The sequence below is a fragment of the Mauremys mutica genome, chromosome 1 (genome assembly GCF_020497125.1).
Source record: "Mauremys mutica isolate MM-2020 ecotype Southern chromosome 1, ASM2049712v1, whole genome shotgun sequence".
NCBI classification, from domain to species: domain Eukaryota; kingdom Metazoa; phylum Chordata; order Testudines; family Geoemydidae; genus Mauremys; species Mauremys mutica.
The window spans coordinates 245,744,376-245,768,394 of record NC_059072.1 but is presented as its reverse complement, the minus strand read 5'-3'; the positions used below and the strand labels follow the sequence as shown (position 1 = coordinate 245,768,394).

Here is a 24,019-nt window from a genome sequence, read left to right as displayed (position 1 = left end):
TGCGGGGGGGGGCATTCAGGCTGGGGTTTTTGGCACATGGTTTAACACGGCCGCTGGCTGCGCTCGCTCCGAGCCAGGTGGGTGCCTAATAAGCCTGGTCGCCCCGGGTATTAACGGGCTGCCGCGCGCTCCCTGGCTCTGGACAGGGGGGTTATCAATGGACACCCGGCAGCGCGGCTCCTAGGCTGCTCTGCGCTGCCCGGTGCGCGCGTGCAGGCAGGTGAGTGAAGGTGGGCTCGGCTGGGGGGGGCAGAAGGGCACGCGACGAGCGCGCGCTTCACCGCCCGCTGTGTGCGCGAGCGACGGTTGGGGGGATGGAGCGCGGGGCTCGGAACGGGGCGGGGGAGGGGCCGGGAGAGGCGCGCAGGGGAGCGAGGGGGTTAATGCAGCAGGTAACGGGAGACGCGCAGGGGGTGGGGGGGCGGCTGGAGGGAGCCCGGGGGCAGTGAGCGGTGGGTGACCGGGAGGAGAGACCTCCTCCCGCCCTGCCCAGCAGGGGGAGCCGGCGCCGGGTCTCTGATTGGGCTGCGGGGCTGGAGCGGGAGAAGCGGGCGCCACGGCGGGTAAGTGCGAGGGGGCGGCGGCGGAGTCCGGCCAGAGCCGGGGGAGCCGCCGCCATGAGCGCCAGAAAGTCCCCGGGGCGCAGGAGGAGGAAAGCGGCGTGTCCCCCGCAGGTACAGACACCCCCCCCCCTCGGGGCAGCTGGGGCGGCGGCCCCGTCCGGTGGGAGCCGGGGACCCCTCTGCTCCCTGCCCTGCCGGCGGGCGCGTGAGGCCTGGGGCTGGGCTCGCGCAGCCTGCGCTGGGAAGACCCCTCCCCCCCCCCCCGGGTAAGACCCGGCGCGAGGCGCGGGTTCCCCGACTGCGGGGGGGCACAAGAGCGGCCCTTGCCGCGGGGCCGCCGGAGCAGGCTGGGGCACCGTGACACGGGCTGGCCCCGCAGTCACCATGGTGACGGCTTGACTCCGGCTGACAGGCAGGGCCACGGCGAGACGTTGGGCTTCGGGTGAGACCAAGTGCCCTTAGCGTCTGCGGCGCTTGCTTTAGTTTTAGAAAGCGGCAACCTAGGGGTGTTTCGTGTACTGCCTACTTCCCTGCAGACAGTGTCGTTTACTTTACTTTAAAAAGAAAAAAGCCGTGATTAAATCTGCACCGGTTTTGCAGACTATCAGAATTTCCTAGCCCAGGCGCAAAAGCTGCTTGCCCACCGGCACCATTACAACTATCAGGATGGAAAAACGTTATTTTATGTACTGGTTAACCTCCCCCCCCCCTCTTCCCAAGCACCCACCACTGCCCAGGCAAAGGTAATTCTGAAAGGTTATTGCATAAAGGTAGACAGTGGGTAGCAGGTTTCCCACAACAAGTAAGTTAGCAAGTTTCAGTAAGGGGTTGTCAAAGCTTCACTGGTTTGTTTTTTTAATGTCAAATAGATCTGACATAGTAGACTTATAAAAAAAATAGGTAAAGACATATATATTCAGACTCTGTTATATACCAGATTTGTTAGTTTTCAAAGATACCTTTAAGTTTAAAAAAAAAAAGAGCAAGGCTAGTTTTGCTTTTTTCAGGGCTGGATCCAGTGATTTTTCTGTTGATTTTTATAGCAACAGACTCTAACCCTTATGCAGTATTTTGCATCTAATATCTTTCATTGTAATCTGTGATAAAATACTATTATTTTACATTCAGTTCACCGATTTTTATTTTGTTATGTGTCCATTACTAGGAGATCAGGGTGCATGTTGTCTGTGATCTACAGTACAGGTTTCCTTCCACAGCATGACCACTTTTTTTTTTATCTGAACCAATTTGTCCCACCCATATTTGTGGCCCAATCCTGTTTCTTTGAAATCCCTGGGAAAACTCATATTAACTTTAATGAGAGCAGGATAGGACCCTTAATTACTAGTATTTGTCCTATTTTTTTCTTTGTTTGTCTAAAAACTGTTTGAACATTACTCCTGAGAGCATTCTGCACCAAAAAATTAAAAATTCTGCACACAATATTTTAAAATTCTGCAAGTTTTATTTGTCAATAAATAAATGCAGAGGCTCCAGCATGGCAGTGGGGAGCACAGGCCACTGGCTGCACAAAGGTGGGAGAGCACCCTCCAGCCCCACCCCCCCACCTGCAGGACATGGACTCAGCGGTGAGGCTGCACCCATCCCTGACATAGCACAAGGCCTGGACCTGCCCCAGAAATATCTTGGGGCCATGCCCCTCTGTGCCAGATGCACCAGATGTGGGGCAGGTAGGCTCAACCAGCAGGATCCAAGTATGGAGGAGCTCAGTGTGGGGGGATCCAGGTATGGGGCAAGAGGATTCTGTGTGGGGCAATCTGGGTGCAGCCAGCTCAGTGGGGGAATATGGATGGACAAAGGTTCATTGTGGGGGTTCCAGGTGCAGGGGCAATGGGACTCTGCAGAGAATTCCAGGTGAATTTTTTAAATTGTTTTTTAAAATGAAATATAGAAAAATTTATCTTTAGCTTCTCTTGTGTATGTATCCATGAACAGTGTTATCTCAGGATGTTCTCTCAGTGTACAGCGTTAAGTACTGTAAGGGGAAATATTGTTATGAAATATCTTCAGGAGTATGTCTTCTCCCATTTTCAAAGTTCACACTTCATGACTGCATGCAGAAATTCATTCCACAGAAGTACTTCTTATACTGTTTTCCATTCCCCCAAAAGGTAACAACAAGAGAAGACCATTTTAATATAAGGGATCCAGTGTCTGACAGTGAGAAACCTTTTAAATTGGAAGGAAAGGCTAAGAACAAAGACAAAGTCATCCATAAATTGAATTTAAAGGTTGTTTTATTTTTCTACTTTTTGTTTTTTGCTTTGGTGGCAGTTTGTAAGGAACAAGAATTCTGATAATTTTATATAATGAAATGATAACTCAGCAATAACATCTGTTCTTTAATTAAGTGTCACCGTCCGTAGAGCTGGCAAGCCTTTTCTTACTGAATAGAATTGCAGAACCAAATCAATTATGGCATGATATGTTGCATCATTTACGTCATAGCATTTTGTCAGCATGTGATGATGTTATGTCAGCGTGACTTAACGTCCTTAAATATTGATGGAACTTCGCAAAACAAAAAACATCATAGTTTAGTTAATGACTTTGTGTCTATTCATTTGAGGTCAACTACTGTCATTCCTTCATCTCTCTGTTATTGGGAGAGAGGGGAGTCTTCCTAGGACTAATGGCCAGATTAGAAGGAAATGATGGTTATCCACCCAAGACTTGTTCACAGTCCCAAATATCTAAATGTTTTAGCTGAAATCATTAGCAGTGAAGTAGTTATCAATGTTGCATTTAGACTGATATAATTGGGCTGTAGAGTTAATACTTTTTTTTTTGTCTATAGAGTTGCAGGCACTTTCCCAAATTTAATGCACACAGTTAGTCATTAATTTATCATTACACATTTTCCAGTTAATATGCTCTCCCACAAAAACCAAAGACATCCTAAACCATGCTCAGTCTCCAGCCCCTCTACTTAAGTGCCTATGAGAAAAAAGGGGTTTTGTAGCATGTCTGGATGCTAACGAATTCATGGTCAGGTTAGCAAGATGGTATGCTAATTCTAGAGTCGAGGCTACTCTTCCAAGAATTCCTTATTTATGTTGAGGAAGCTCCAGCTCAGGTGTAGGGTTGCCAACTTTCTAATTTCACAAAACCGAACATCCTAGCCCTGCTCCTTCCCTGAGGCCCCGCCCCCCACTCACTACATTTCCCCCCTCCCTCGGTGGCTCACTCCCCCCCCATCACTTTCACTGGGGTGGGGCAGGGGATTGGGGTGAGGGCTGTAGCTGGGGGTGTGGGCAGGGGATTGGGGTGAGGGCTGTAGCTGGGGGTGTGGGCTCTGGGATGGAGTCAATGGGTTCAGGGTGTGGGAGGGGGCTCTGGGCTGGGAGTTGGAGTGCAGGAGGGGGTATAGGCCCTGGGTTGGGGGTGTGGGCTCTGAGGTGGGGCCAGGGATGAGAGGTTTGGGGTGCAGGAGGGGGATCCAGGCTGGGGCCAAGGGATTTGGAGTGCGAGGGCGGGCTGCAGGTTGGGGCATGGAGTTGGGGTGCTGCAGGGGGTGTGAGCTTTGGGCTGGGAGTGTGGGCTCTGGGATGGGGCCAGGGATGAGGGGTTTGGACCAGGGATGAGGGGCTTGGGGTGCAGGAGGGGACTCTGGATTGGGGGGCGCTCAGGGCTGGGGCAGGAGGTTGGGGCTTGGGGTTGGGGTGTGGGCTTACCTCGGTCAGCTCCCGGTCAGCAGTGCAGTGGGGCTAAGGCAGGCTCCCTGCCTATCCTGGCTCTGCGCTGTGCCCCAAAAGCTGCCAGGAACAGGTCTGGCTCCTAGGCGGGGGGGGAGGGAGGAGGCTCCACACAGCTGCTCTCACCCACAGGCGCCGCTTCCCCAGCTCCCGTTGGCCGTAATTCCTGGCCAATGGCAGTGTGGAGACGGTACTCGGGGCAGGGGCAGTGCATGGAGCCCCGTGGCCTCCCCCCACATAGGAGTGGGACCTGCTGGCCACTTCTGGGGCACAGCGCAGTGCCAGGACAGGTAGGGACTAGCCTGCCTTAGCCCTGCAACACCGCTGAGTGGACTTCTAAAGATCCAGTTGGCGGTGCTCACTGGAGCCTCCAGGGTCCCTTTTCGACTAGGCATTCTGTTTGAAAACTGGACACCTGGCAACCCTACTTAGGTGCCATTGCGGATCTTAACTGTGGTATGGGGAGGGAGATGGTCACTCCGTTAACTAGGCCCTGAAACAAGTAGGGCTTTACATGTTAAAAGCAGCCCTTTGTACTCTATTCAGAAATTTAATGGAAGCCACCAACTGTGAATGTTGTTGTAAGAGCACTATGTGACACATCTCTAAATATGCAAGCAGTGGCATTTTGCTCTAGCTCAAGCTTCCAAATGGTTCCAGTATGCAGCCTCTTGTACAGTGCATTTTAGTAGTCTAGTGGCTGATGGTAGCAAGGTCAACACTGGAAAGGTTACTCTCTTTTAGCAGGCACAGGTGAAAGAACTTTTTTAATTACAAGTACTATTCTATCTTCCAGAAACAGCCCAGGTGCTAATATGATTCCAAGATTGTTAATTTGAATCATAAGTAATTTGAATCACAAATGGTATTTTGAGAACACAAAGACTAAGTGTTCTCTTGCTGAGTTTAGGTCAGTAACAATCACTGAGGCACTTAGGTTGACCAGATAGCAAGTGTCAAAAATCAGGACAGGAGGTGGCGGGTAATAGGTGCCTATTTGAGAAAAAGACCCCCAAATCGGGACTGTCCCTATAAAATTGGGACACCTGGTCACCCTAGAGACACTAGAAGATTTGGGACCCCACAACCTGTCTTTGGAACTTGTCCTACCTGGCTGGGAAAGCTAAGAGAGAAAACTAGATCCATTGCTGGTGGATATTGTCAAATGAGAGAGTGTAGAATGCCAGCATCTCTTAAGAAAGCTGTTGCTTGGCTTTTTCTCAAGAAACCAGCATTTGATGCAACAATCTGGCTCCTGTTTAGTAGCTAATCTTCTGTCTTTTGTTAAAATTAGATAGAATGTTATAGTGAGACAACCATCAGAATACCTAGAGTCTTCTTGACCCTTGTCAATTTAGATATGTACCTTGGTGCAAGACAGAAGCTGCCGTGGTAGTAGTGGTGGATAATCTGAGATCTCCATACTGATATTGTTAGGTCTATCGGCTGTTTTTCTATACTGTTGATCACAGAGTAGTAGTAACTTATCTGCAGACTAATGGAAATGGACAAGCAGTTCCTCAGATGATACTATCTTTTCCTTATTTAGTGTTCTCTGATAGTTGTGAAGGGCAATAGCCCTTCAACCCTTAGGGCGATGTCATTTGGAGTTTCACAATTGGTTCCATCTTGTGTTCCTTTTTATTCAATGTATATTGGAGCTGGGAGGAGGTAAGGGCAGCAGAACTGATATGTTGATAATATCCAGCATCATATCTCTGTTTCACTTGATCCAGCAGCCGGTGCTGTTGAACTCCTGGCTCAGTGCTTGGGTTGAATTGGAGCACGGAGGAAAGTTTGCTGGCTGAGGTTCAAATTGGACAAGGCTGAAGTGATGCTGGTTGGTTGGGAGAAGAAATCAGAAGATATTGTGTATATTATATCTGTCCCTCATATTTAGCATGTGTGCCTGCCATTTGTTTCTAGAGTTCATAATCTACAGGTTCTTTTGAACTCCTGGCTGCTGCTGAATTATCCTATAGTAATATTGCCCAGGAATGTTTTTCTCCATCCTCCTACGGCTAGGAGACTGCTACCATTTTTGTGCCTTTGTCATCTCAAGATTGTTATAGCATGGTCTACATGAGGTTGTACCTCAGTCAACGTGGAAAATGAAGCTGGCGCAGAATGCAAAATTTTGGTAGGAGCATGTGACATTTGTGCTCAGTGATCTGTGCTATCTGCCTTTTGGTTTTTGGGTAGAATGTAAGGTGTTACTTTTTATCTGAAAAACCCTAAATGGTTTCGATCCTGTGTACTTGAAAAACTGCCTCTTTCACCTTCTCACAGTTGCTCAAATTACAATCCTGTTGATATAAAGGAGAGGGAGATGCCAGCAGGGTGTTCTCTTTTAGGGCCCTCAGCTTTGGAGAACATTTCTTTCCTTCATGGCCCAAAACAGCCTGAATATGGTGACCTTTTGAGCATGCTTCAAGGCCTGTCTATTTAGCCAGGGTTTGGGGGATAGAGAGGATGATATAGGTTGTTTGTGTGGGGTAAGGGAAATTTTGTTACTGTGGTTATTATTTCAGGTATGAAGGTGTCGAGCAGCTGCTGGCTTCACCTCTGTTATTTTTGTAATTTTAAAAGTTGGTCATGTTATAGTTAAAACTTGAAAGACATTAAAAAAATAATGTATTCCCTCAACCAAGTGTGCAGATATCGCCCTTGCTGACAACACTTTGGTTTTATCTGGTTTAAGACTCAACCACTTTACCTTTATCCATTCTCCAGTTCATAACTGCATTGGGTTATTCATTCTATTACACCAAGTGTAATGGTGTAGGGAGGGATAGCTCAGTGGTTTGAACATTGGCCTGCTAAACCCAGGGTTGTGAGTTCAATCCTTGAGGGGGCCACTTAGGGATCTGGGGCAAAAATCAGTACTTGGCCCTGCTTAGTGAAGGCAGGGGGCTGGACTCGATGACCTTTCAAGGTCCCGTCCAGTTCTAGGAAATAGGTATATCTCCAATTATAAAACTGGATCAGTTGTGGGGGAAATATGAAGCTGATATCAGTTGTTGCGACTAATATTTCCATGTTAACTCTGTTAATATTGTATATGAGTTCAATAAAAGGGGTGACAAAATTAGCCCTGGCAAAATCCCAATTTTGACAGAACCCTTCAGAAGGAACAAACTTCTGTCCCAAACCACTCTTTGGGACCTCCCTGATCAGAATGATTCAAGGGCAGGTCTGTTGACTGCTATTCATGCCTGCAGATATCCCAATAAAACGTTGTGGTGATTGGTGTTAATTGCAGCTAACAGATCCAATAATATCAGCATGGACACTTAATCCTTATAAATTACTATGAAATCATTCACCAGTGCAACCAGTGCAGTTTTTATATCATACCAGGTCTAAAGACTGATTGACTGCGATCTCTGAAATCTTTGGACTTAAGAGATTGCCTGGGTGTCTGCCACAACTTTCTCAGGGACCTTCCCCAAAAGTGAGCAGGTCAGAGCAGGTTAATAGGTGGCAAGATCATTGACATGTCGTTTCTTAAGCAGTTTCCTTAAGAACATCAGGTACCCTGTCCTCCTCCACTTTAGGGGGATATTAACAGTCTTCACCAATAATGAACCTAGTACATCCCTGCTGGCTTTTAGCACACAGGAAGCACATAGACCCCATATGCAGGTGGTAGAAAAGATACTTGCAAAGCCTTCGTGAGCAAGACTAATTGAAATTCAGGCAGAGCTTGAGAACCATTTCTTCTCCCAGCGTTATCAGAGGAATTCTTCTGTAGCAGCTCAGTTTGTGGGGGTGGTCAAGGGGATACTGGGAGTTACATATCACACTGGGAGACCAACAAATGGTGTACACATCACATGGAGAGGACAGCCAAAGAATCTGTGGAGCTGCTGATGAAAGGAAAACAACTAGGATGGATAAGAGAAATAAACAGAAGCAGATTGCTTAATTTTAGGGTGGAAATTAGGGGCCTGTTTCTTCACTGCCTTTCACCTTGGATAGTCATTTATGTCTCTACAAAATGCTACTAGTGTAAATTAATGAAAATTTTGGGCTTGTCACTGTCTTACTAAACTGAGTGCAAAATGTAAATAAATATTTCTGCTGTGAAATGTCTCCAGTTTATACCTTTTAAGATTAAGAAAAGTAAAATGTCTTTGTTCTTCCTGGTCCTAGTAGATTGACGATCTGAAGAAGAAAAACCATGATTTAAAGCAACATGTTATGCAATTGCTTGATAGTAAGCAGGTGGTGGAGAGTCAGGTGGACAGTTTGACCAATAAGAATGAGTATCTGTGTAAAGAACTTGCTGTAGTTGACAAACTAGCTGAACAGCTGGAAAAAGAAAAAGAATTAGTCTTGGATACTGCTGACCAGGAACTTGAGGAAGCAAAGGTATTAAATGCTGAACAGAATACATATATTATAGGGGGAGCCAATAAGTTTGATAAAATTTAACCTTTTGGGATGAAACTTTATAGCCATGGTCTCTGCCTGAATGTAAATGATTTTTGTTTATTTTTTCATGTAAAATCTTACTCATTTTAAAACTTAAAAATGAATAAAGGAAAGAGGGAGTAATGGGTAATGAAGATTGAAACACTCCAACCTGATAAGTCTTGAAAAGGGCTCCTAGTGTAATGGGTTAAACCAGGGGTCGGCAACGTACGGCATGTGTGCCAAAGGTGGCACGCGAGCCGATTTTTGATGGCACGCGGGGCGGGCTGAGCTGCTCGGCACGCGGGGCGGGCTGAGCCGCTCGGCACGCGGGGCGGGCTGAGCCGCTCGGCTCGCGGGGCGGGCTGAGCCGCTCGGCACGCTGCCGCTCTGGGGTTCCTGCTGCTGGCCCCTTGCCAGCCGGTGTCCCACCGCCGGTCCCACTCAGCGCCCGCTGCTGGCCTGGGGTTCCTTTCCCCAGGCTGGCAGTGGATCTGAGACCCCAGCTGGCAGGAGCCAGCGGTGGAAACCCCAGAGCGGCGGCGGGCTGAGCTGCTCAGCCTGCTACCACTCTGGAGTTCCCGCTGCTGGCCCCTTGCCGGTTGGAGTCCCACTCAGCACCCGCTGCTGGCCTGGGGGAAGGAACCCCAGGCTGGCAGCGGGCTGAGACCCTGGCTGGCAGGAGCCAGTGGCTGAAACCCCAGAGCGGGGCAGGCTGAGTGGCTCAGCCCGCCGCTGCTCTGGGGTTCCCACTGCTGGCCCCTTGCCAGCCGTGGTCCCACCACTGGTCCCACTCAGCGCCCGCTGCTGGTCTGGGTGAAGGAACCCCAGGCTGGCAGCGGGCTGAGACCCTGGCTGGCAGGAGCCGGTGGCCTAAACCCCAGAGTGGGGCAGGCTGAGCCTCTCAGCCCGCTGCTGCTCTGGGGTTCCCGCTGCTGGCCCCTTGCCAGAGGGGCCCCGCCGCCGGTCCCATTCAGCGCCCGCTGCTGGCCTGGGTGAAGGAACCCCAGGCTGACAGCAGACTGAGACCCCGGCTGGCAGAAACCCCAGAGCGGGGGCGGGCGGAAACGCTTAGCCCACCGCTGAAACCCCAGAGCTGGGAAGGTAGGCTGAGCTATGCATGTGTGGTTAACGTATCTACATGCTTATCTTCTTAGTCCTTGGAATACTCAAACTCGTCCGATTTCCAAAATTTTATTGGCAATGCAGATCTGGTAAAAGGGGATCCTGCACTTTTTTTTGCTCACCCGGACAGACACTTCTCCTTTTTTGTCCTGATCCTGTACAGTTTATCCAGGCAAAATCCTAATTGACTGCACATTTGTGTTCTAGTTAATTCTTAAAGATTCAACTTCTTAAATATCGTGTCCCCAGTCCAACCAACCTGGAAGAGAGTTCCAATTAGATGCTTCAAAAGAATAAGAAAGTGGGGCAAAAAATGCTGTATTTTCAGTTTACTACCTGTAAATAAATAAATGTAATCTGTATTACTTTTTATTCTAGACTCAAATTAGATGCCAGCAAAACAATATTAGAAAGTTGGAGCACACAATCAAAATACTTAGATCTGTAAGTTAAATATGTATTCTTAGTATTTTTGCAGCTATGTATTTATGTAGGTTATTACTTTCAAAGAGCAATTAATACTAGTATATGTACATTTAATTGTCTTTTGGTTTTTACTGGTTCAATAAAATAGAAAGATTATAGAGAATATTTCCATTTCGGTTTACACTGGTAATTCTCATTCTTTAAATAGACTATAATATATCCTTTATCTTTCAACTCACTTGAATGTTTTTGTTTTTGAGAGTCTCATTAACTTTTCTACAAAATCCAAAATGATTGCTCTGAATACTCCTAAAACAAAATTCTGCATATATGTGAAATACACACAGCCAGTATTTTAATCCTTTAGATATTTATTTTAATATTCTGTGTTCCCCAAATGTTGATAACCATAACATTGAACAATGACATTTGGAAATATACACAAACTTGTATAGAAGTCTAATAAACAATTTATCAGCAAGAAAAACTTCTGGGTTACAAAATGGATGTATATTATTTGCTTCAAGATTAAATTGGTATAATTAATAGACTCCTTCATTTAACTGGGAAGTAATTTTTTTGATTTATCAAGATCACATAGACCTCTTACCATACTACAATATTAAGCTTTTTCCACAAATTTCCATGCCTACAGTATAAGGCTTTTGGTAATTACATTTGCTTCTTAGACCCCAGTCGTTTAATGAATTTCCTGTGGAAGGACCCCTCTGCAGACCTCACTACCAGATTAGGGTCTTAGTGGCTTTGATCTTGTGAGTAGGAATTGTGGGAATTAAGAGCCCTGTAGAATCGGGCCCCATCAAAGATTTTCCTATGATCCTGTCATTGAACATTGCCAAGCAAAATAGCCTTTTTGTATTGTTATAGTTATGCTAAATTGAGATGTATTGATAGCACATGTATCTACTTGTGTGATAAAATGAACTCGTATTGAAATGGGATTTTTCTCAGCCAAAACACAGAAACGGTGTACAGATTTTATTTCATGAATGTTCAACAATTTTTAAAGGTGACTTGTAAAACTAAACATTTGGTTTATCATCCAACAGCAATGAGTGCATATTTTAAAAACCCTTTCAGGCCTTCTTCCCTGCTTTATTTCTATTCCATTAGAAAATCAGGTTTTTTCTATCCTTTTTTCCTGAAAGATTCTGTAGATGTCTGGAGAACTTGATGTAATATAAACCTATTAGGACTCTAATCAGGTCAAATTTGAGTGAAAGAGAAAGTGATTCTTGTTCAGTTTAACATCTATTTAAATTTAAATAAATTAGAAATACTTGGGAGAAAAGATATCATTGTTAAAGACTCAGCACCTGCCTGCTCAAATAAAGGCTTGATACCCTCCCCATCTCTCCCGCAGTCCACATCTGAGACCTCCAAAGAGTTTCCTCTCAATACTAAGGAAGATGTGGAAGATGTTACTTGACATTCTTGGCATTTTTAAAGTAAAAAAAAAAGCAGAAAAATATGGGTAGATCCTGTTTACACATCATAAAAAAACAAAAAACCCACACCATTTTTTTTTCTTTGCAGATGACCTTTAATTAACATAGTTACCTACCCTCCAGTTTACTATCATCCTCAAAATTCACCATCCATTACCAACACCAGACATGACAACCTCATGTTTTTCCTAGTAGTAGTAGAAGTAGTAATAATTAGAGCTGTTGATTAATTACAGTTAACATGTGCGATTAACTCAAAAAATTAATTGTGATTAATCGTAGTTTTAATCGCACTGTTAAACAATAGAATACCAATTGAAATGTATTAAATATTTTTGGATGTCTTTCTACATTTTCAAATATATTGATTTATATTACCACACAGAATACAAAGTGTACACTGATCACTTTATATTATTTTTTATTACAAATATTTGCACTGTAAAAATGATAAAAGAAATAGTATTTTTTAATTTACCTCATACAAATACTGTAGTGCAATCGCTTTGTCGTGAAAGCGCAACTTACAAATGTTGATTTTTTTGTTTGTTTGTTAGATAACTGCATTCAAAACAAAACAAAGCAAAACTTTAGAGCCTGCAAGTCCGCTCAGTCCTAAGTCTTGTTCAGCTAATCGCTAAGGCAAACAAGTTTGGTTACATTTATGGAAGATAATGCTACCCGCTTCTTATTTACAATGTCACCAGAAAGTGAGAACAAGCGTTTACATTTTGTAGCTGACATTGCAAGGTATTTACATGCCAGATATGCTAAACATTTGTATGCCCCTTCATATTTTGGCTACCATTCCAGAGGACATGCTTCCATGCTGATGATGCTAGTTTTTAAAAAAAAAGTGTTAATTAAATATGTGCCTGAACTCCTTGGGGAAGAACTGTATGTCTCCGGCTCTGTTTTACCCACATTATGCCATATATTTCATGTTGTAGTAGTCTCGGATGATGACTCAGCACATGTTTGTTTTAAGAACACTTTCACGGCAGATTTGACAAAACGCAAAGAAGGTACCAATGTGAGATTTCTAACTGACCCAAGGTTTAAGAATCTGAAGTGCCTTCCAAAATTTGAGAGGGATGAAGTGTGGAGCATGCTTTCAGAAGTCTTAAAAGATCAACACTCCGGATGTGGAAACTACAGAACCCAAACCACCAAAAAAGAAAATCAACCTTCTGCTGGTGGCATCTGACTCAGAGGATCAAAATGAACATGCATCGGTCCGCACTGCTTTGGATTGCTATCGAACAGAACCTGTCATCGGCATGGACACGTCCTCTGGAATGATGATTGAAACATGAAGGAACATATGAATCTTTAGTGCATCTGGCATGTAATATCTTGAGACGCCGGCTAGAAGAATGCCATGCAAATACCTGTTCTCACTTTCAGGTGACATTGTAAACAAGAAGCAGGCAGCATTATTTCCTGCAAATGTAAACAAACTTCTGAGAGGTAGCCGTGTTAGTCTGGTTCTGTAAAAGCAGCAAAGAATCCTGTGGCACCTTATAGACTAACAGACGTTTTGCAGCAAGAGTTGCATCCGACGAAGTGGGCATTCACCCACGAAAGCTCATGCTGCAAAACGTCTGTTAGTCTAAACAAACTTGTTTGTCTGAGCGATTGGCTGAACGAGATATAGGACTGAGTGGACTTGTAGGCGCTAAAGTTTTACATTGTTTTATTTTTGAATGAAGTTATTTTTTGTACATAATTCTACATTTGTAAGTTCAACTTTCATGATAGAGATTGCACTACAGTACTTGTATTAGGTGAATTGAAAAATATGTTTTTTTGTTTTTTACAGTGCAAATATTTGTAATCAGAAATAAACATAAAGTGAGCACTATATACTTCGTATTCTGTGTTGCAAATGAAATCAATATATTTGAAAATGTAGAAAACATCCAAAATATTTAAATAAACGGTATTCTATTGTTTAATTGTATTTTTTTTAATCGCATGATTAATTGCAATTCATTTTTTTAATCCCTCGACAGCCCTAGTTATAATATAATAATTAGACACTGTTATATAAGTCAGTAGTTTAATGGTGCTTCCTGTTAACTTGGTGGTAATGTATCAAGGGTTAATCATCACTTCCCCATTTTGTCTTGGAGTTTATTTAGCTCAGGATACCTTTTAAGCAGGAAGCATTCTCAAGTTGCCGTCTAAGTATACAATCTTTGTTATATTTAAGATGCTGAAAGTTTCAAGGAGAACTCTTGTAAAAGGAAAAGTAGTTAAGAGAAAAGATGGAAGAAACTGAATAACTGAACATCCTATTAGATCAACTGTAGAATTACCTACTTGTAGTTGGGAAAATGTTTCAAAATGTGAAACAAGTAGTTACTTCACTTTAATATTTTGAAAAGTATGTTTATCCACTTTGTGTTGAAATATAAGTGCATTACATTTTAAAATGTTATATTTCAATGAACACATTTTTCGTTTTGGTACTTAAAAGGTTATTTTAGAAACAGAATCTGAAAAAACACTAGGGAAGTCTCCTTCAAGACTTGATACCTTTATCAAGACATTGGAGGAGGACAGAGATTATTATAAAAGTGAAGCTGAGAATTTGAAGAAGATGTTTCGAAACACATCTTCAAGTCCTAAGCACAGCCCCACTCGTAGCAGCATTTCAAAACATTCTTCACCTATCCAGGTAAGCTTGGAATACATTATAGAATAGCAGTCATGCATTTATTTTGTACTGAAATCCCTAACACAGGACGTGGCTCCAAATCCATGTTCAGTAATAAGATAGTCTATTAGTTATGAAAATGGATGGCAACCTCAGGCAATTCACACATAGCTAAGCACTGCCTTGTTCTAGATTTACATCTCCTTAAGGCTTACTGTGATGACATTTAAATACTTCATAAGGTGTTTAATAAAAATAGTTTTGTGATAGGCAATTACTAGCCCCAAAAAAGGTGAACCAAACCCTTTAGTTTCATGATATAAAGTGAGTAGAGAATACTGAATCAGATTGAGAAGACTGAGTTTTTGCACATGAAAGAGATTTCCAATCTCCATTTAGTGTTTTTATTTAGTATATAACATTGATAAAAATGCATATGCATCTAGTTTTGATTGTGTTGAATCTGTTCAGGGCTGGGCTTTCTATTTTGTGTGTGTATAGTAGTAATTTCAAAACCTAAAGTACTAGGAAATGTGTACAAATTTGTTTCTCATCATTAAACTTTTTTGACATTCTTTAAGGGAATGAGTTCAGATCCAGAAGTTATGAAAATATTCAGAGAACGTGAAGAACTTAAGTCAATGCTGGAAAAATATGAGCGCCACATGGCAGAAATTCAGGGTAACATCAAGGTTCTAACAGCGGAGAGAGACAAAATCATCATTCTTTATGATCGGGTAATTGTATTCACAGGAGCAAGAAAACTAGTGGAAAAATAATAATTGCAGCACTTTAAAAGAAAAAATATTTTAGTCTTGTACTTGCATTAGAAATTCAGGTCTCATCTACTCTGGAAGATTCTATGGTTGAAGTTTATCCCGATTCGGGATGGCACTTAGGCAGGTGTTTAAGTCCCCTTGACTTCAATTTAAGCTCATTCATAAATGTTGTCCTGAATAGGGATGCTTTCCTGAATCAAAGAATACATACATGAGTCATTGCATTCAGACTTTGACCTCATTACCCACAACGTTGCTGAGGTGCACTTATATCACTAGTCACATGTCTTGTGATTAAAGTTGGTCAGAATTTTTTTTTTTTTTAGACGTTGACTTTTTGAAAAATCCAAAACTGAAAAATTTCTGCCAATAATGTAAATAGTTTGATTTGGACATGCCACTGCAGCATCTTATGGGAGTTGTAGTTTTGGTGCCTCGTGTTTCTATTCGTTTCTATAGGCCAAACTTCCTGTTCAGACTATATCTACCATGATGCACCATAGTCTTTCTTGATACCAGCACGTGATGCAGCATTGGAATGTCAGGTGCTTAGTTTTTCAATGAAAAAATCTCAATTTTTGCAGAAAGCAGACTTTTTTTGCAAAAACATTCAGTGACAAATCCAATTTTCTGTTAAAGTTTTGATGGAAAATTTTTGACCAGCCTTATTTGTAAAATATTTAGTCCATAATACATTACATTATCTGTTTCACATTTCACATGTGTTTAAAAATAACAGGCACAGGAAGAAATATCCCGACTTCGCCGAGATGTTATCAAATCCCCCAAGATTCCTAAAACGACTGTGACAGCACAGGCGATCTTAAGGCGTGTGGAGACAGAAAGGGATGCGGCTGTTTCTGACTTCCGAAGGATGACCACAGAACGAGATAGCCTCAGGGAGAGGTTAAAGGTTTGATTTTTATCCCAGCTTGTTATAGCATCATAGTATAGTTAAGTTTGCAATGTGGTATCCAATGTGTGGTTAAACTAAATGTATGCAATGAACTTTAAAAGTAACGTTTTGTATGTATTTTTTGTTGTTGTTTGAAACAGATTGCCCAGGAGACTGCATTTAATGAGAAGGCTCACTTGGAACAGAGAGTTGAAGAGCTGGAATCAACAGTTCAAGATGTAAGGAAAATATGTCTTGTTTACATATCGAATTGTTATTAATGTCATAAAGGTGACATTCGTGGTTAAAGATCTGCGGGTATAGTTTTAGGGCCTGCTTTTCTAAATGCACATATGAGTAACTGTACGTGCCTGAATTGTCCCATTTAAGTCAATTTGATTGTTCAGATGAGTAAAGTGTTGGCTGGAGTCCTTAATTTATAAAAGAAAAACATTAATAAAGAAAATGTACATATTAAATATATTGTTTCAGAGATTATAGTGTTTTGAAGTAAAAACTTGAGTTCATCCACATCGAAAAATGTAATGGAAGCTTGTATTGCTCTCAAAGTGAGATTCTAATATACCAGTAACTGAACATTTACTTACAAGCAGGGCTTAAATTCATCCAGAGCCCACCGGAGCGGGGCTCTGGTAAATATTTTCAAATCTACAGGAGCCTTGTGGCTCAGGGCTTCAGATCCATGGGACCCCTGGTGGTGTGGGAGGGGGCTTGAGAAAATAATTGTTGAGAATTTAAGCCTTGATTTACAAGTTTAAATAGTTGTTCTGTACTCTGCATTCTCTTGGGAATCCCCTTGATTAATGGAGCAAAGAATCCTGTGGCACCTTATAGACTAACAGACGTTTTGCAGCATGAGCTTTCATGGGTGAATACCCACTTCTTCGGATGCAAGAGTCTTGCATCCGAAGAAGTGGGTATTCACCCATGAAAGCTCATGCTGCAAAACGTCTGTTAGTCTATAAGGTGCCACAGGATTCTTTGCTGCTTTTACAGAACCAGACTAACACGGCTACCCCTCTGATCCTTGATTAATGAACACTCTTTTCTTTCTGCAACTCACTTGATAAATATGGAGGCTGGTACTTCAATGTTCGGGTCTTGTGATTTTAATGTTGAGAAAGTTGCTGAATGTACAGGAGTCCTATTGATTTGCTCTCAGATGGTTTGACCATTGATTAGAGCAGGGTTTCTCAAACAGGGGTCACTGCTTCTGTAAGGAACATCCCTGGAGGGCTGGGCCGGTGTGTTTACCTGCCTTGTCCTCAGGTCCAGCCAATAGTGGCTCCCACTGGCCATGGATCGCTGCTCCCATTGGCCTGGAGCAGCGATCTGCAGCCAGTGAGAGCCGCGATCGGCCAGACCTGCATACGGGGCACGTAAACACACCGGCCCGCGCCCAGTGCACCACGGGCTTTCCCTGCAGAAGCGGCGACCCCTGTTTGAGAAACCCTGGATTAGAGTAAAGTAGTGAATCAGTAAACTAGGAGAGAGAAGAAGGTGGAGAATTTGTATAGGTTTTTTTTCTTAGTGTTAAATCTTTAAATAGATTAGAGCAAGTGATTTCTTTGAATATTAAGCTGAAACCTTTTACTAATCAAGCTTTTACCTTTTTGAAGTGATCTGATTTTAATGTTGGTTTGCAGGAAATCCAAATTGAGATTCTGGAATTATTCTTTGTTTCTGGACTACAGAATTAAGGGCAGTACAGGGATAGCTTAATAAGACTTAAATTGGAGCCTTATGCTCTACAGCAGGGGTCAGCAACCTTTCAGAAGTGGTGTGCCAAGTCTTCGTTTATTCACTGTAATTTAAGGTTTCGCATGCCGGTAATACATTTTATTGTTTTTAGAAGGGCTCTTTCTATAAGTCTATAATATATAACTAAACTATTGTTGTATGCAAAGTAAATAAGGTTTTAAAAATGTTTTAAGAAGCTTCATTTAAAATTAAATTAAAATGCAGAGCCCCCCAGACTGGTGGCCTGGACCCGGGCAGTGTGAGTGCCACTGACAATCAGCTCGCGTGCTGCCTTCGGCACACGTGCCATAGGTTGCCTACCTCTGCTCTACAGTAATCTATCTGGGTGTCTTTGCTCAGGAGAGAGCTATGTCTTATATTTTTGATGCAGTGATTTTACAGCACTGTGATTCTTTCACTCATTAGCATCATCATTTTGTTCAATATCTTCATTAATGATCTGGAGGATGGCGTGGACTGCACTCTCAGCAAGTTTGCAGATGACGCTATACTGGGAGGAGTGGTAGATACGCTGGCGGGTAGGGATAGGATTCAGAGGGACCTAGACAAATTAGAGGATTGGGCCAAAAGAAACCTGATGAGGTTCAACAAGGACAAGTGCAGAGTCCTGCACTTAGTACGGAAGAATCCCATTCACTGTTACAGACTAGCGACCGAATGGCTAGGAGGGAGTTCTGCAGAAAAGGACCTAGGGGTTACAGTGGACGAGAAGCTGGATATGAGTCAACAGTGTGCCCTTGTTGCCAAGAAGGCTAACAGCATTTTGGGCTGTATAAGTAGGGACATTGCCAGCAGATCGAGGGACATGATCATTCCCCTCCATTCGACATTGGCGAGGCCTCATCTGGAGTACTGTGTCCAGTTTTGGGCCCCACACTACAAGAACGATGTGGACAAATTGGAAAGAGTCCAGCGGAGGGCAACAAAAATGATTAGAGGGCTGGATCACATGACTTATGAGGAGAGGCTGAGGGAACTGGGATTGTTTAGTCTGCAGAAGAGAAGAATGAGGGGGAATTTGATAGCTGCTTTCAACTCACTGAAAGGGGGTTCCAAAGAGGATGGATCTAGACTGTTCTCAGTGGTAGCAGATGACAGAACAAGGAGTAATGGTCTCAAGTTGCAGTGGGGGAGGCTTAGGTTGGATATTAGGAAAAACTTTTTCACTAGGAGGGTGGTGAAGCACTGGAATGAGTTACCTAGGGAGGCGGTGGAATCTCCTTCCTTAGAGGTTTTTAAGGTCAGGCTTGACAAAGCCCTGGCTTGGATGATTTAGTTGGGAATTGGTCCTGCTTTGAGCAGGGGGTTGGACTAGATGACCACCTGAGGTCCCTTCCAACCCTGATATTCTATGATCATCATCATGTTACAATACCTTGTGCTATATCATCCAACTCTGTGATTTTTAATTCTTTTAGGCACCATATGAGTTTTATGGTTGGGCATAAGCACCAAACCAAGATTTCCACTAGCGGGGCAACCTACTACTAGAGCTGAAAGATATGACCCAGTAACTCACACTTTCTTTCTATGATCTGTCTCAGGCAAATAGTATAGTTTTGCCAGTGCTGCTCTATGTCGGATACATAGATATACTACAAGAAAGATGAGAGACACACTCCAATTTCTTTCCATTAATCGGTGGGCTTTCAATCAGGCCCTGAGCTCAGAAGATGCTATGGAGATCTGCCTTTCAAATAAAAGATTTACAGTACAAATCAGAGTATAATTTGAACTAGCAGAAAAAATATTCTATATAAGACATACTCTTCTTTGAGTGATTGCTAATGTCAATTCCAATTAGGTGTGTGCGTGCTGCGTGCACGACAGCCTGAAGATTTTTCCCCTAGCAGTATCAGTAGGGTCGGCCTGGACACCTCCTGGAGTTGCTCCTTCTTGGCATTGGATATAGGGCCCTGCCAACCCGCCACCCCATCAGTTCCTTCTTGCTGCCAGTGATGGCTAGCTGGAACGTCCCGTAGCTTTTGCCTCGGCAAGCACGTTTTCTTGGCAGTGTCCTTTCTCTCCATTTTATATAGTTGTAGTTAGTTATTAGTAGTTAGTGGTAATTTCTTAAGTTTCCTTTGGGGGTTCTCCCCACACACACACACAGTGATCCCCCAGCACCGGGGCATGCCTCGGTCCCCAGGCTTCAAGGCATGTATAGACTGCTGCAGGTCTGCCCAGAAGCGATCCGCACACTTAGTGCTTGACGTGTCTCGGCGAGGGTTATCTCGGAGCGCTGCAAAATTTGCAGAGGGTTCTGTCTTAGGACCGCTCCCGTCTAAAAAACTGGGATCAGCACTTATGTATTTTACTCATGGAGGCAGCTCTTTGACCCCAGTCAGACCCCAGCACGCTGGAGCCAGCCCCAAGAACCTCCTCTTTGGTGTGCAGGGCGCCGGCACCCTCGACCTGCAAGCTGGTGCCGAGGAAGGACTCTTCCAGAGACCCTCAGCACCACCATAGCTCCATGCACAGAGCCATGCCACAGACCTCCGTGAGGCACTGATCGCAATCCCCAGCACCTCAGAAGAAGAAACCTGACAGAGGTCATTCTCCAGGTAGGCCTAACGACCAGGCGGCTCAACCGCCATGGGTTTTGTCGACCCCTGCCCCAACGGGAGTTCAGTCATGTCTGGACCCCCATCACTTGCCAGCCTGCCAGAATGAAGACATGCAGCTCCCCTCCACACTGGACGCGTTTGAAGCTGTGTCAGGTCTCTTGGCACTTATGGCGCCAACCTCCCCTCCAAGGTGGGAGAGATCGCTGGCACTGGTTCGGGCCCTGGTGATGATGGGTCCCTGGTGCACTGCCCTTCAGCACCTGCAGCTCATGTGGAGAAGCCACACTGGTCCCACAGCTCGTGGTATCGATCCCCAGCACCAAGGGGTTTTGCACCTCCGTGGTTGTCCCAGTTGGAGACTTTGGAGTCGGAAGCGGAGTCATTATGCTCCAGTAGGAGCAGGAGGTCCCTGTCCTGCAGAGACCATCAGCCTTACCCGGCACCATGGCCGAATCAGTGGCAAGCCCTACCCTAGTGTCCCTTCTGGACACCCTGGGCCTATCACCAGAGCCAGGAGCAGAGCCAGGGATCCAGGTCAGTGTTGGTAGTCTCAGCATCCTTTGGCTGCCGCAGACACCTTCAGCACCAGGGACATCAACAGTAACACAGCCGATCACAATACCAGTGTTGACGGTTCCAGCACTGATACCATCTGAGCCACCGGCACTGACACTCTCCGCTCCAGGAACCTTCCCGTAGGCTTCAGCACCAGAGATCTTCGCCCTTTGGGACCCCAGAGGGGCTAAGGGCAGAGAGCAGGCTCTGTCTCTAGTCAGTCTCTCGTACTCTTCCTCCCCGGACAAGGTGGGGGTAGGCACATCGACTGCTCTGGCCTTGAAGGACAGCAGGGTTCTACAACAGCTGCTGAGACAGGTGGCCCAGAACCTTAACATCAATACAGAGGAAGCGGTGGAGGATGCCAACCCTATGGTGGATATCCTTTCCCCTCCTGGACCATCCCATATTGTGCTGCCACTGATAAAGACTATCAGTGAAGTCATTAAGACCCTGTCGCAGACCCCGGCCTCTTTGCCTCCTATTGCTAAAAGATATGAGCGGAGATATTATTTTGTCCCCTCCAAGGGGTTTTAACATCTTTATACGCACCCCCCACCGGATTCCCTGATAGTGGATATGGCCAACCAGTGCGAGCACCAGGGATACCAGGGGCTCTCCCCAAAAAATTGAGAGGCCAAAAAATTGGACCTTTTTGGGAGGAAGGTGTATTCTCACTCCTGCCATGCACCAGAAACATTTTTAGGCCCCAGCTGCCGCAGAATAGGCAGGAGAGCTCACAGAGGACAAATAGGAACTCCAAGAAGAGACCTCACCCCTTGTCTGGTCAGGGCTCTGGCCAGTTGAAACCTTCATCAGGCCAGAAGCAGGCCCTTTGAAGGTGCAAACGAGAACGGCGCACCAGTACAAAGACTGGATCCCCCTCCTGCCTTACCTTTTCGTCCCATGCGACACAACAGGAAGTGCCAGCAGTTTTGCTCCTTCCTGAATCGCAGCCCGGGCTCCATCATGGATGCATTCCACCTTCCTTGGGGGGACCACTTCCTCTACGCATTTCCTCCCTTCCCTCTCGTTCACAAGGTGCTCCTCAAAGTTCAGAGGGACGAGGCCTCAGTGATATTGATAGACCCAGCCTGGCCCCATCAACATTGGTACACATCTCTCCTGTAAATGTCCATGGAAGCCCTAATCACGTTGCCCCTCTTCCCAGACTTGATAACTCAGGATCATGGCTGTCTCCAGCACCCGAACCTCAAGTCATTGCACCTCACGGTGTGGTAGCTCCATGGCTTGAACCCGATGGAGCTCTTCTGTTCGGACCTGGGCATAGAAATCCTCCTTGGCAATAGGAAACCCTCCACCAGGGCTACCTCCCTGGCCAAATGGAAGAGATTTTCAGTCTGGTTAGTGCAACACCATCTGACTCCGACGCTCAAGTCTATTTCCCTTATACCAGTCTACCTTCTCCATCTTAAGCAGCAGGGGCTCTCCATGTTGTCAATAAAGGTTCACTTGGCCTCCATCTCTGCCTTCCATCCAGGTGGAAAGGGCTGGTCGGTCTTTGCCAACCCTATGGTCAACTGTTTTCTGAAAGGTCTCGACAGGCTATATCCGCATGTCCGACAGCCAGTCCCGTCCTGGAACCTCAATCTGGTGCCACCCTTAGAACCGCTGGCAACATGTTGTCTGCTCTACCTCTCGTACAAGGTGGTGTTTCTGGTAGTTATAACCTCAGTCAGGAGAGCTCAAGGCCTTACCATCAGAGCCTCTTTACACTGGGGTCTGCAAGGACATGGTTCAGCTCAGATCCCAGCCAGCATTCCTCCCTAGGGTTGTCTCCCAGTTTCAAGTCAACCAGGACATTTGTCTCCCAGTTTTCTACCCTAAGCTGCACACAAGCAGCAGGGAACAAAGACTTCACTTGCTAGATGTTCGCCGGGCATTAGCCTTTTACATTGAGAGAACCAAATCATTCCGGAAGTCCATTCAGTTGTTCATCGCGGTAACGGACAGAATGAAAGGGCTTCCAGTCTCCTCCCAAAGGATTTTGTCATGGATCATGTCCTGCATCTGGGAATGCCATGGCCTGGTGAAGGTACTGCGCCTCCGCTCACAGCACACTCCACCAGGGCACAGACTTCATCAGCAGTGTTCGTGGCACACGTTCCAACCCAGGAAATATGCAGAGCGGTGATGTGATCCTCCGTTCATACATTCATATCACATTATGCCATTACCTAGCAGGCCAGAGATGATGCAGCCTTTGGTAAGGAGTGCATTTGGTAAGCATTTAAGCTCCAAATTTAGGCTTGGGAATCACCTAATTGAAATTGACATGAGCAGTCACTCGAAGAAGAAAAAACAGTTACCTACTCCTAACAGTTCTTTGAGATGTGTTGCTCATGTCCATTCCAATATCCACCTTCCTACCCCTCTGTCAGAGTAGCAGGCAAGAAGGAACTGAGAGGGTGGCAGGTTGGCAGGGCCCTATGTCAAGTGCCATGAAGGCACAACCCCAGGGGGTGTCCAGGCTAACCCTATGGATAGTATTAGCAGGAAAATCTTCTGTCTGTCATGCACACGTGCGCACACACACCTACTTGGAATGGACAGGAGCAACACATCTCAAAGAATGACAGTTACAAGAAGGTTAGTAACTGGTTGTTTTTTTCTGCCGTTCTTAATGTCTAGTCATTTTACTCCTATAGCTTGACAGTGAACGTTTGGAACAAATATCAAAGATAGCACTGATGAAAGAGACCATAGATTCTGTGGAAATGGAGATGAAAATATTGGCAAGAAGGGCACTGGATTCAGAAAGTGAGCTCAGCAGACAAAAAGCAGAATGTGCTTCACTAAGGTAAATAAAAGCATATACATAAAAACGACTGCAATTATAAAATAAGCATATATCCACTGTTTTGTCAAAGCTTTTCTGTTTATTTGAAGGAGAAGGAGCTTGTAACAGACTGTTCTCATGAGGGGCCCTCAGATTTGTAATCAACTCTCCTTCCTTCCCCAGCCTTCACCTTGGTCTGATATAGCCTAGGTTTGTTGACCTTCAGAGCATGCTGCAAGACATATCTATTTTCACTGGCTTTTG

General features: G+C 44.8%; 1 protein-coding gene across 7 annotated transcripts in view; it reads left to right on the top strand.

Moving 5' to 3' along the window:
- Positions 1-24,019, top strand: part of TSGA10 (testis specific 10) — a 74,350-nt gene that overhangs the window by 288 nt on the left and 50,043 nt on the right. The window contains exons 1-9 of one of the 7 annotated variants that reach the window (XM_045005573.1): positions 376-392; positions 2,696-2,815; positions 8,438-8,653; positions 10,199-10,264; positions 14,198-14,398; positions 14,959-15,114; positions 15,896-16,069; positions 16,213-16,290; positions 23,625-23,776. In XM_045005573.1, coding sequence (XP_044861508.1) covers positions 384-392; positions 2,696-2,815; positions 8,438-8,653; positions 10,199-10,264; positions 14,198-14,398; positions 14,959-15,114; positions 15,896-16,069; positions 16,213-16,290; positions 23,625-23,776 — 1,172 coding nt within the window. In that variant the 5' untranslated portion in view covers positions 376-383. The other 6 variants (XM_045005602.1, XM_045005557.1, XM_045005592.1 and 3 more) reach the window with 6 other exon arrangements.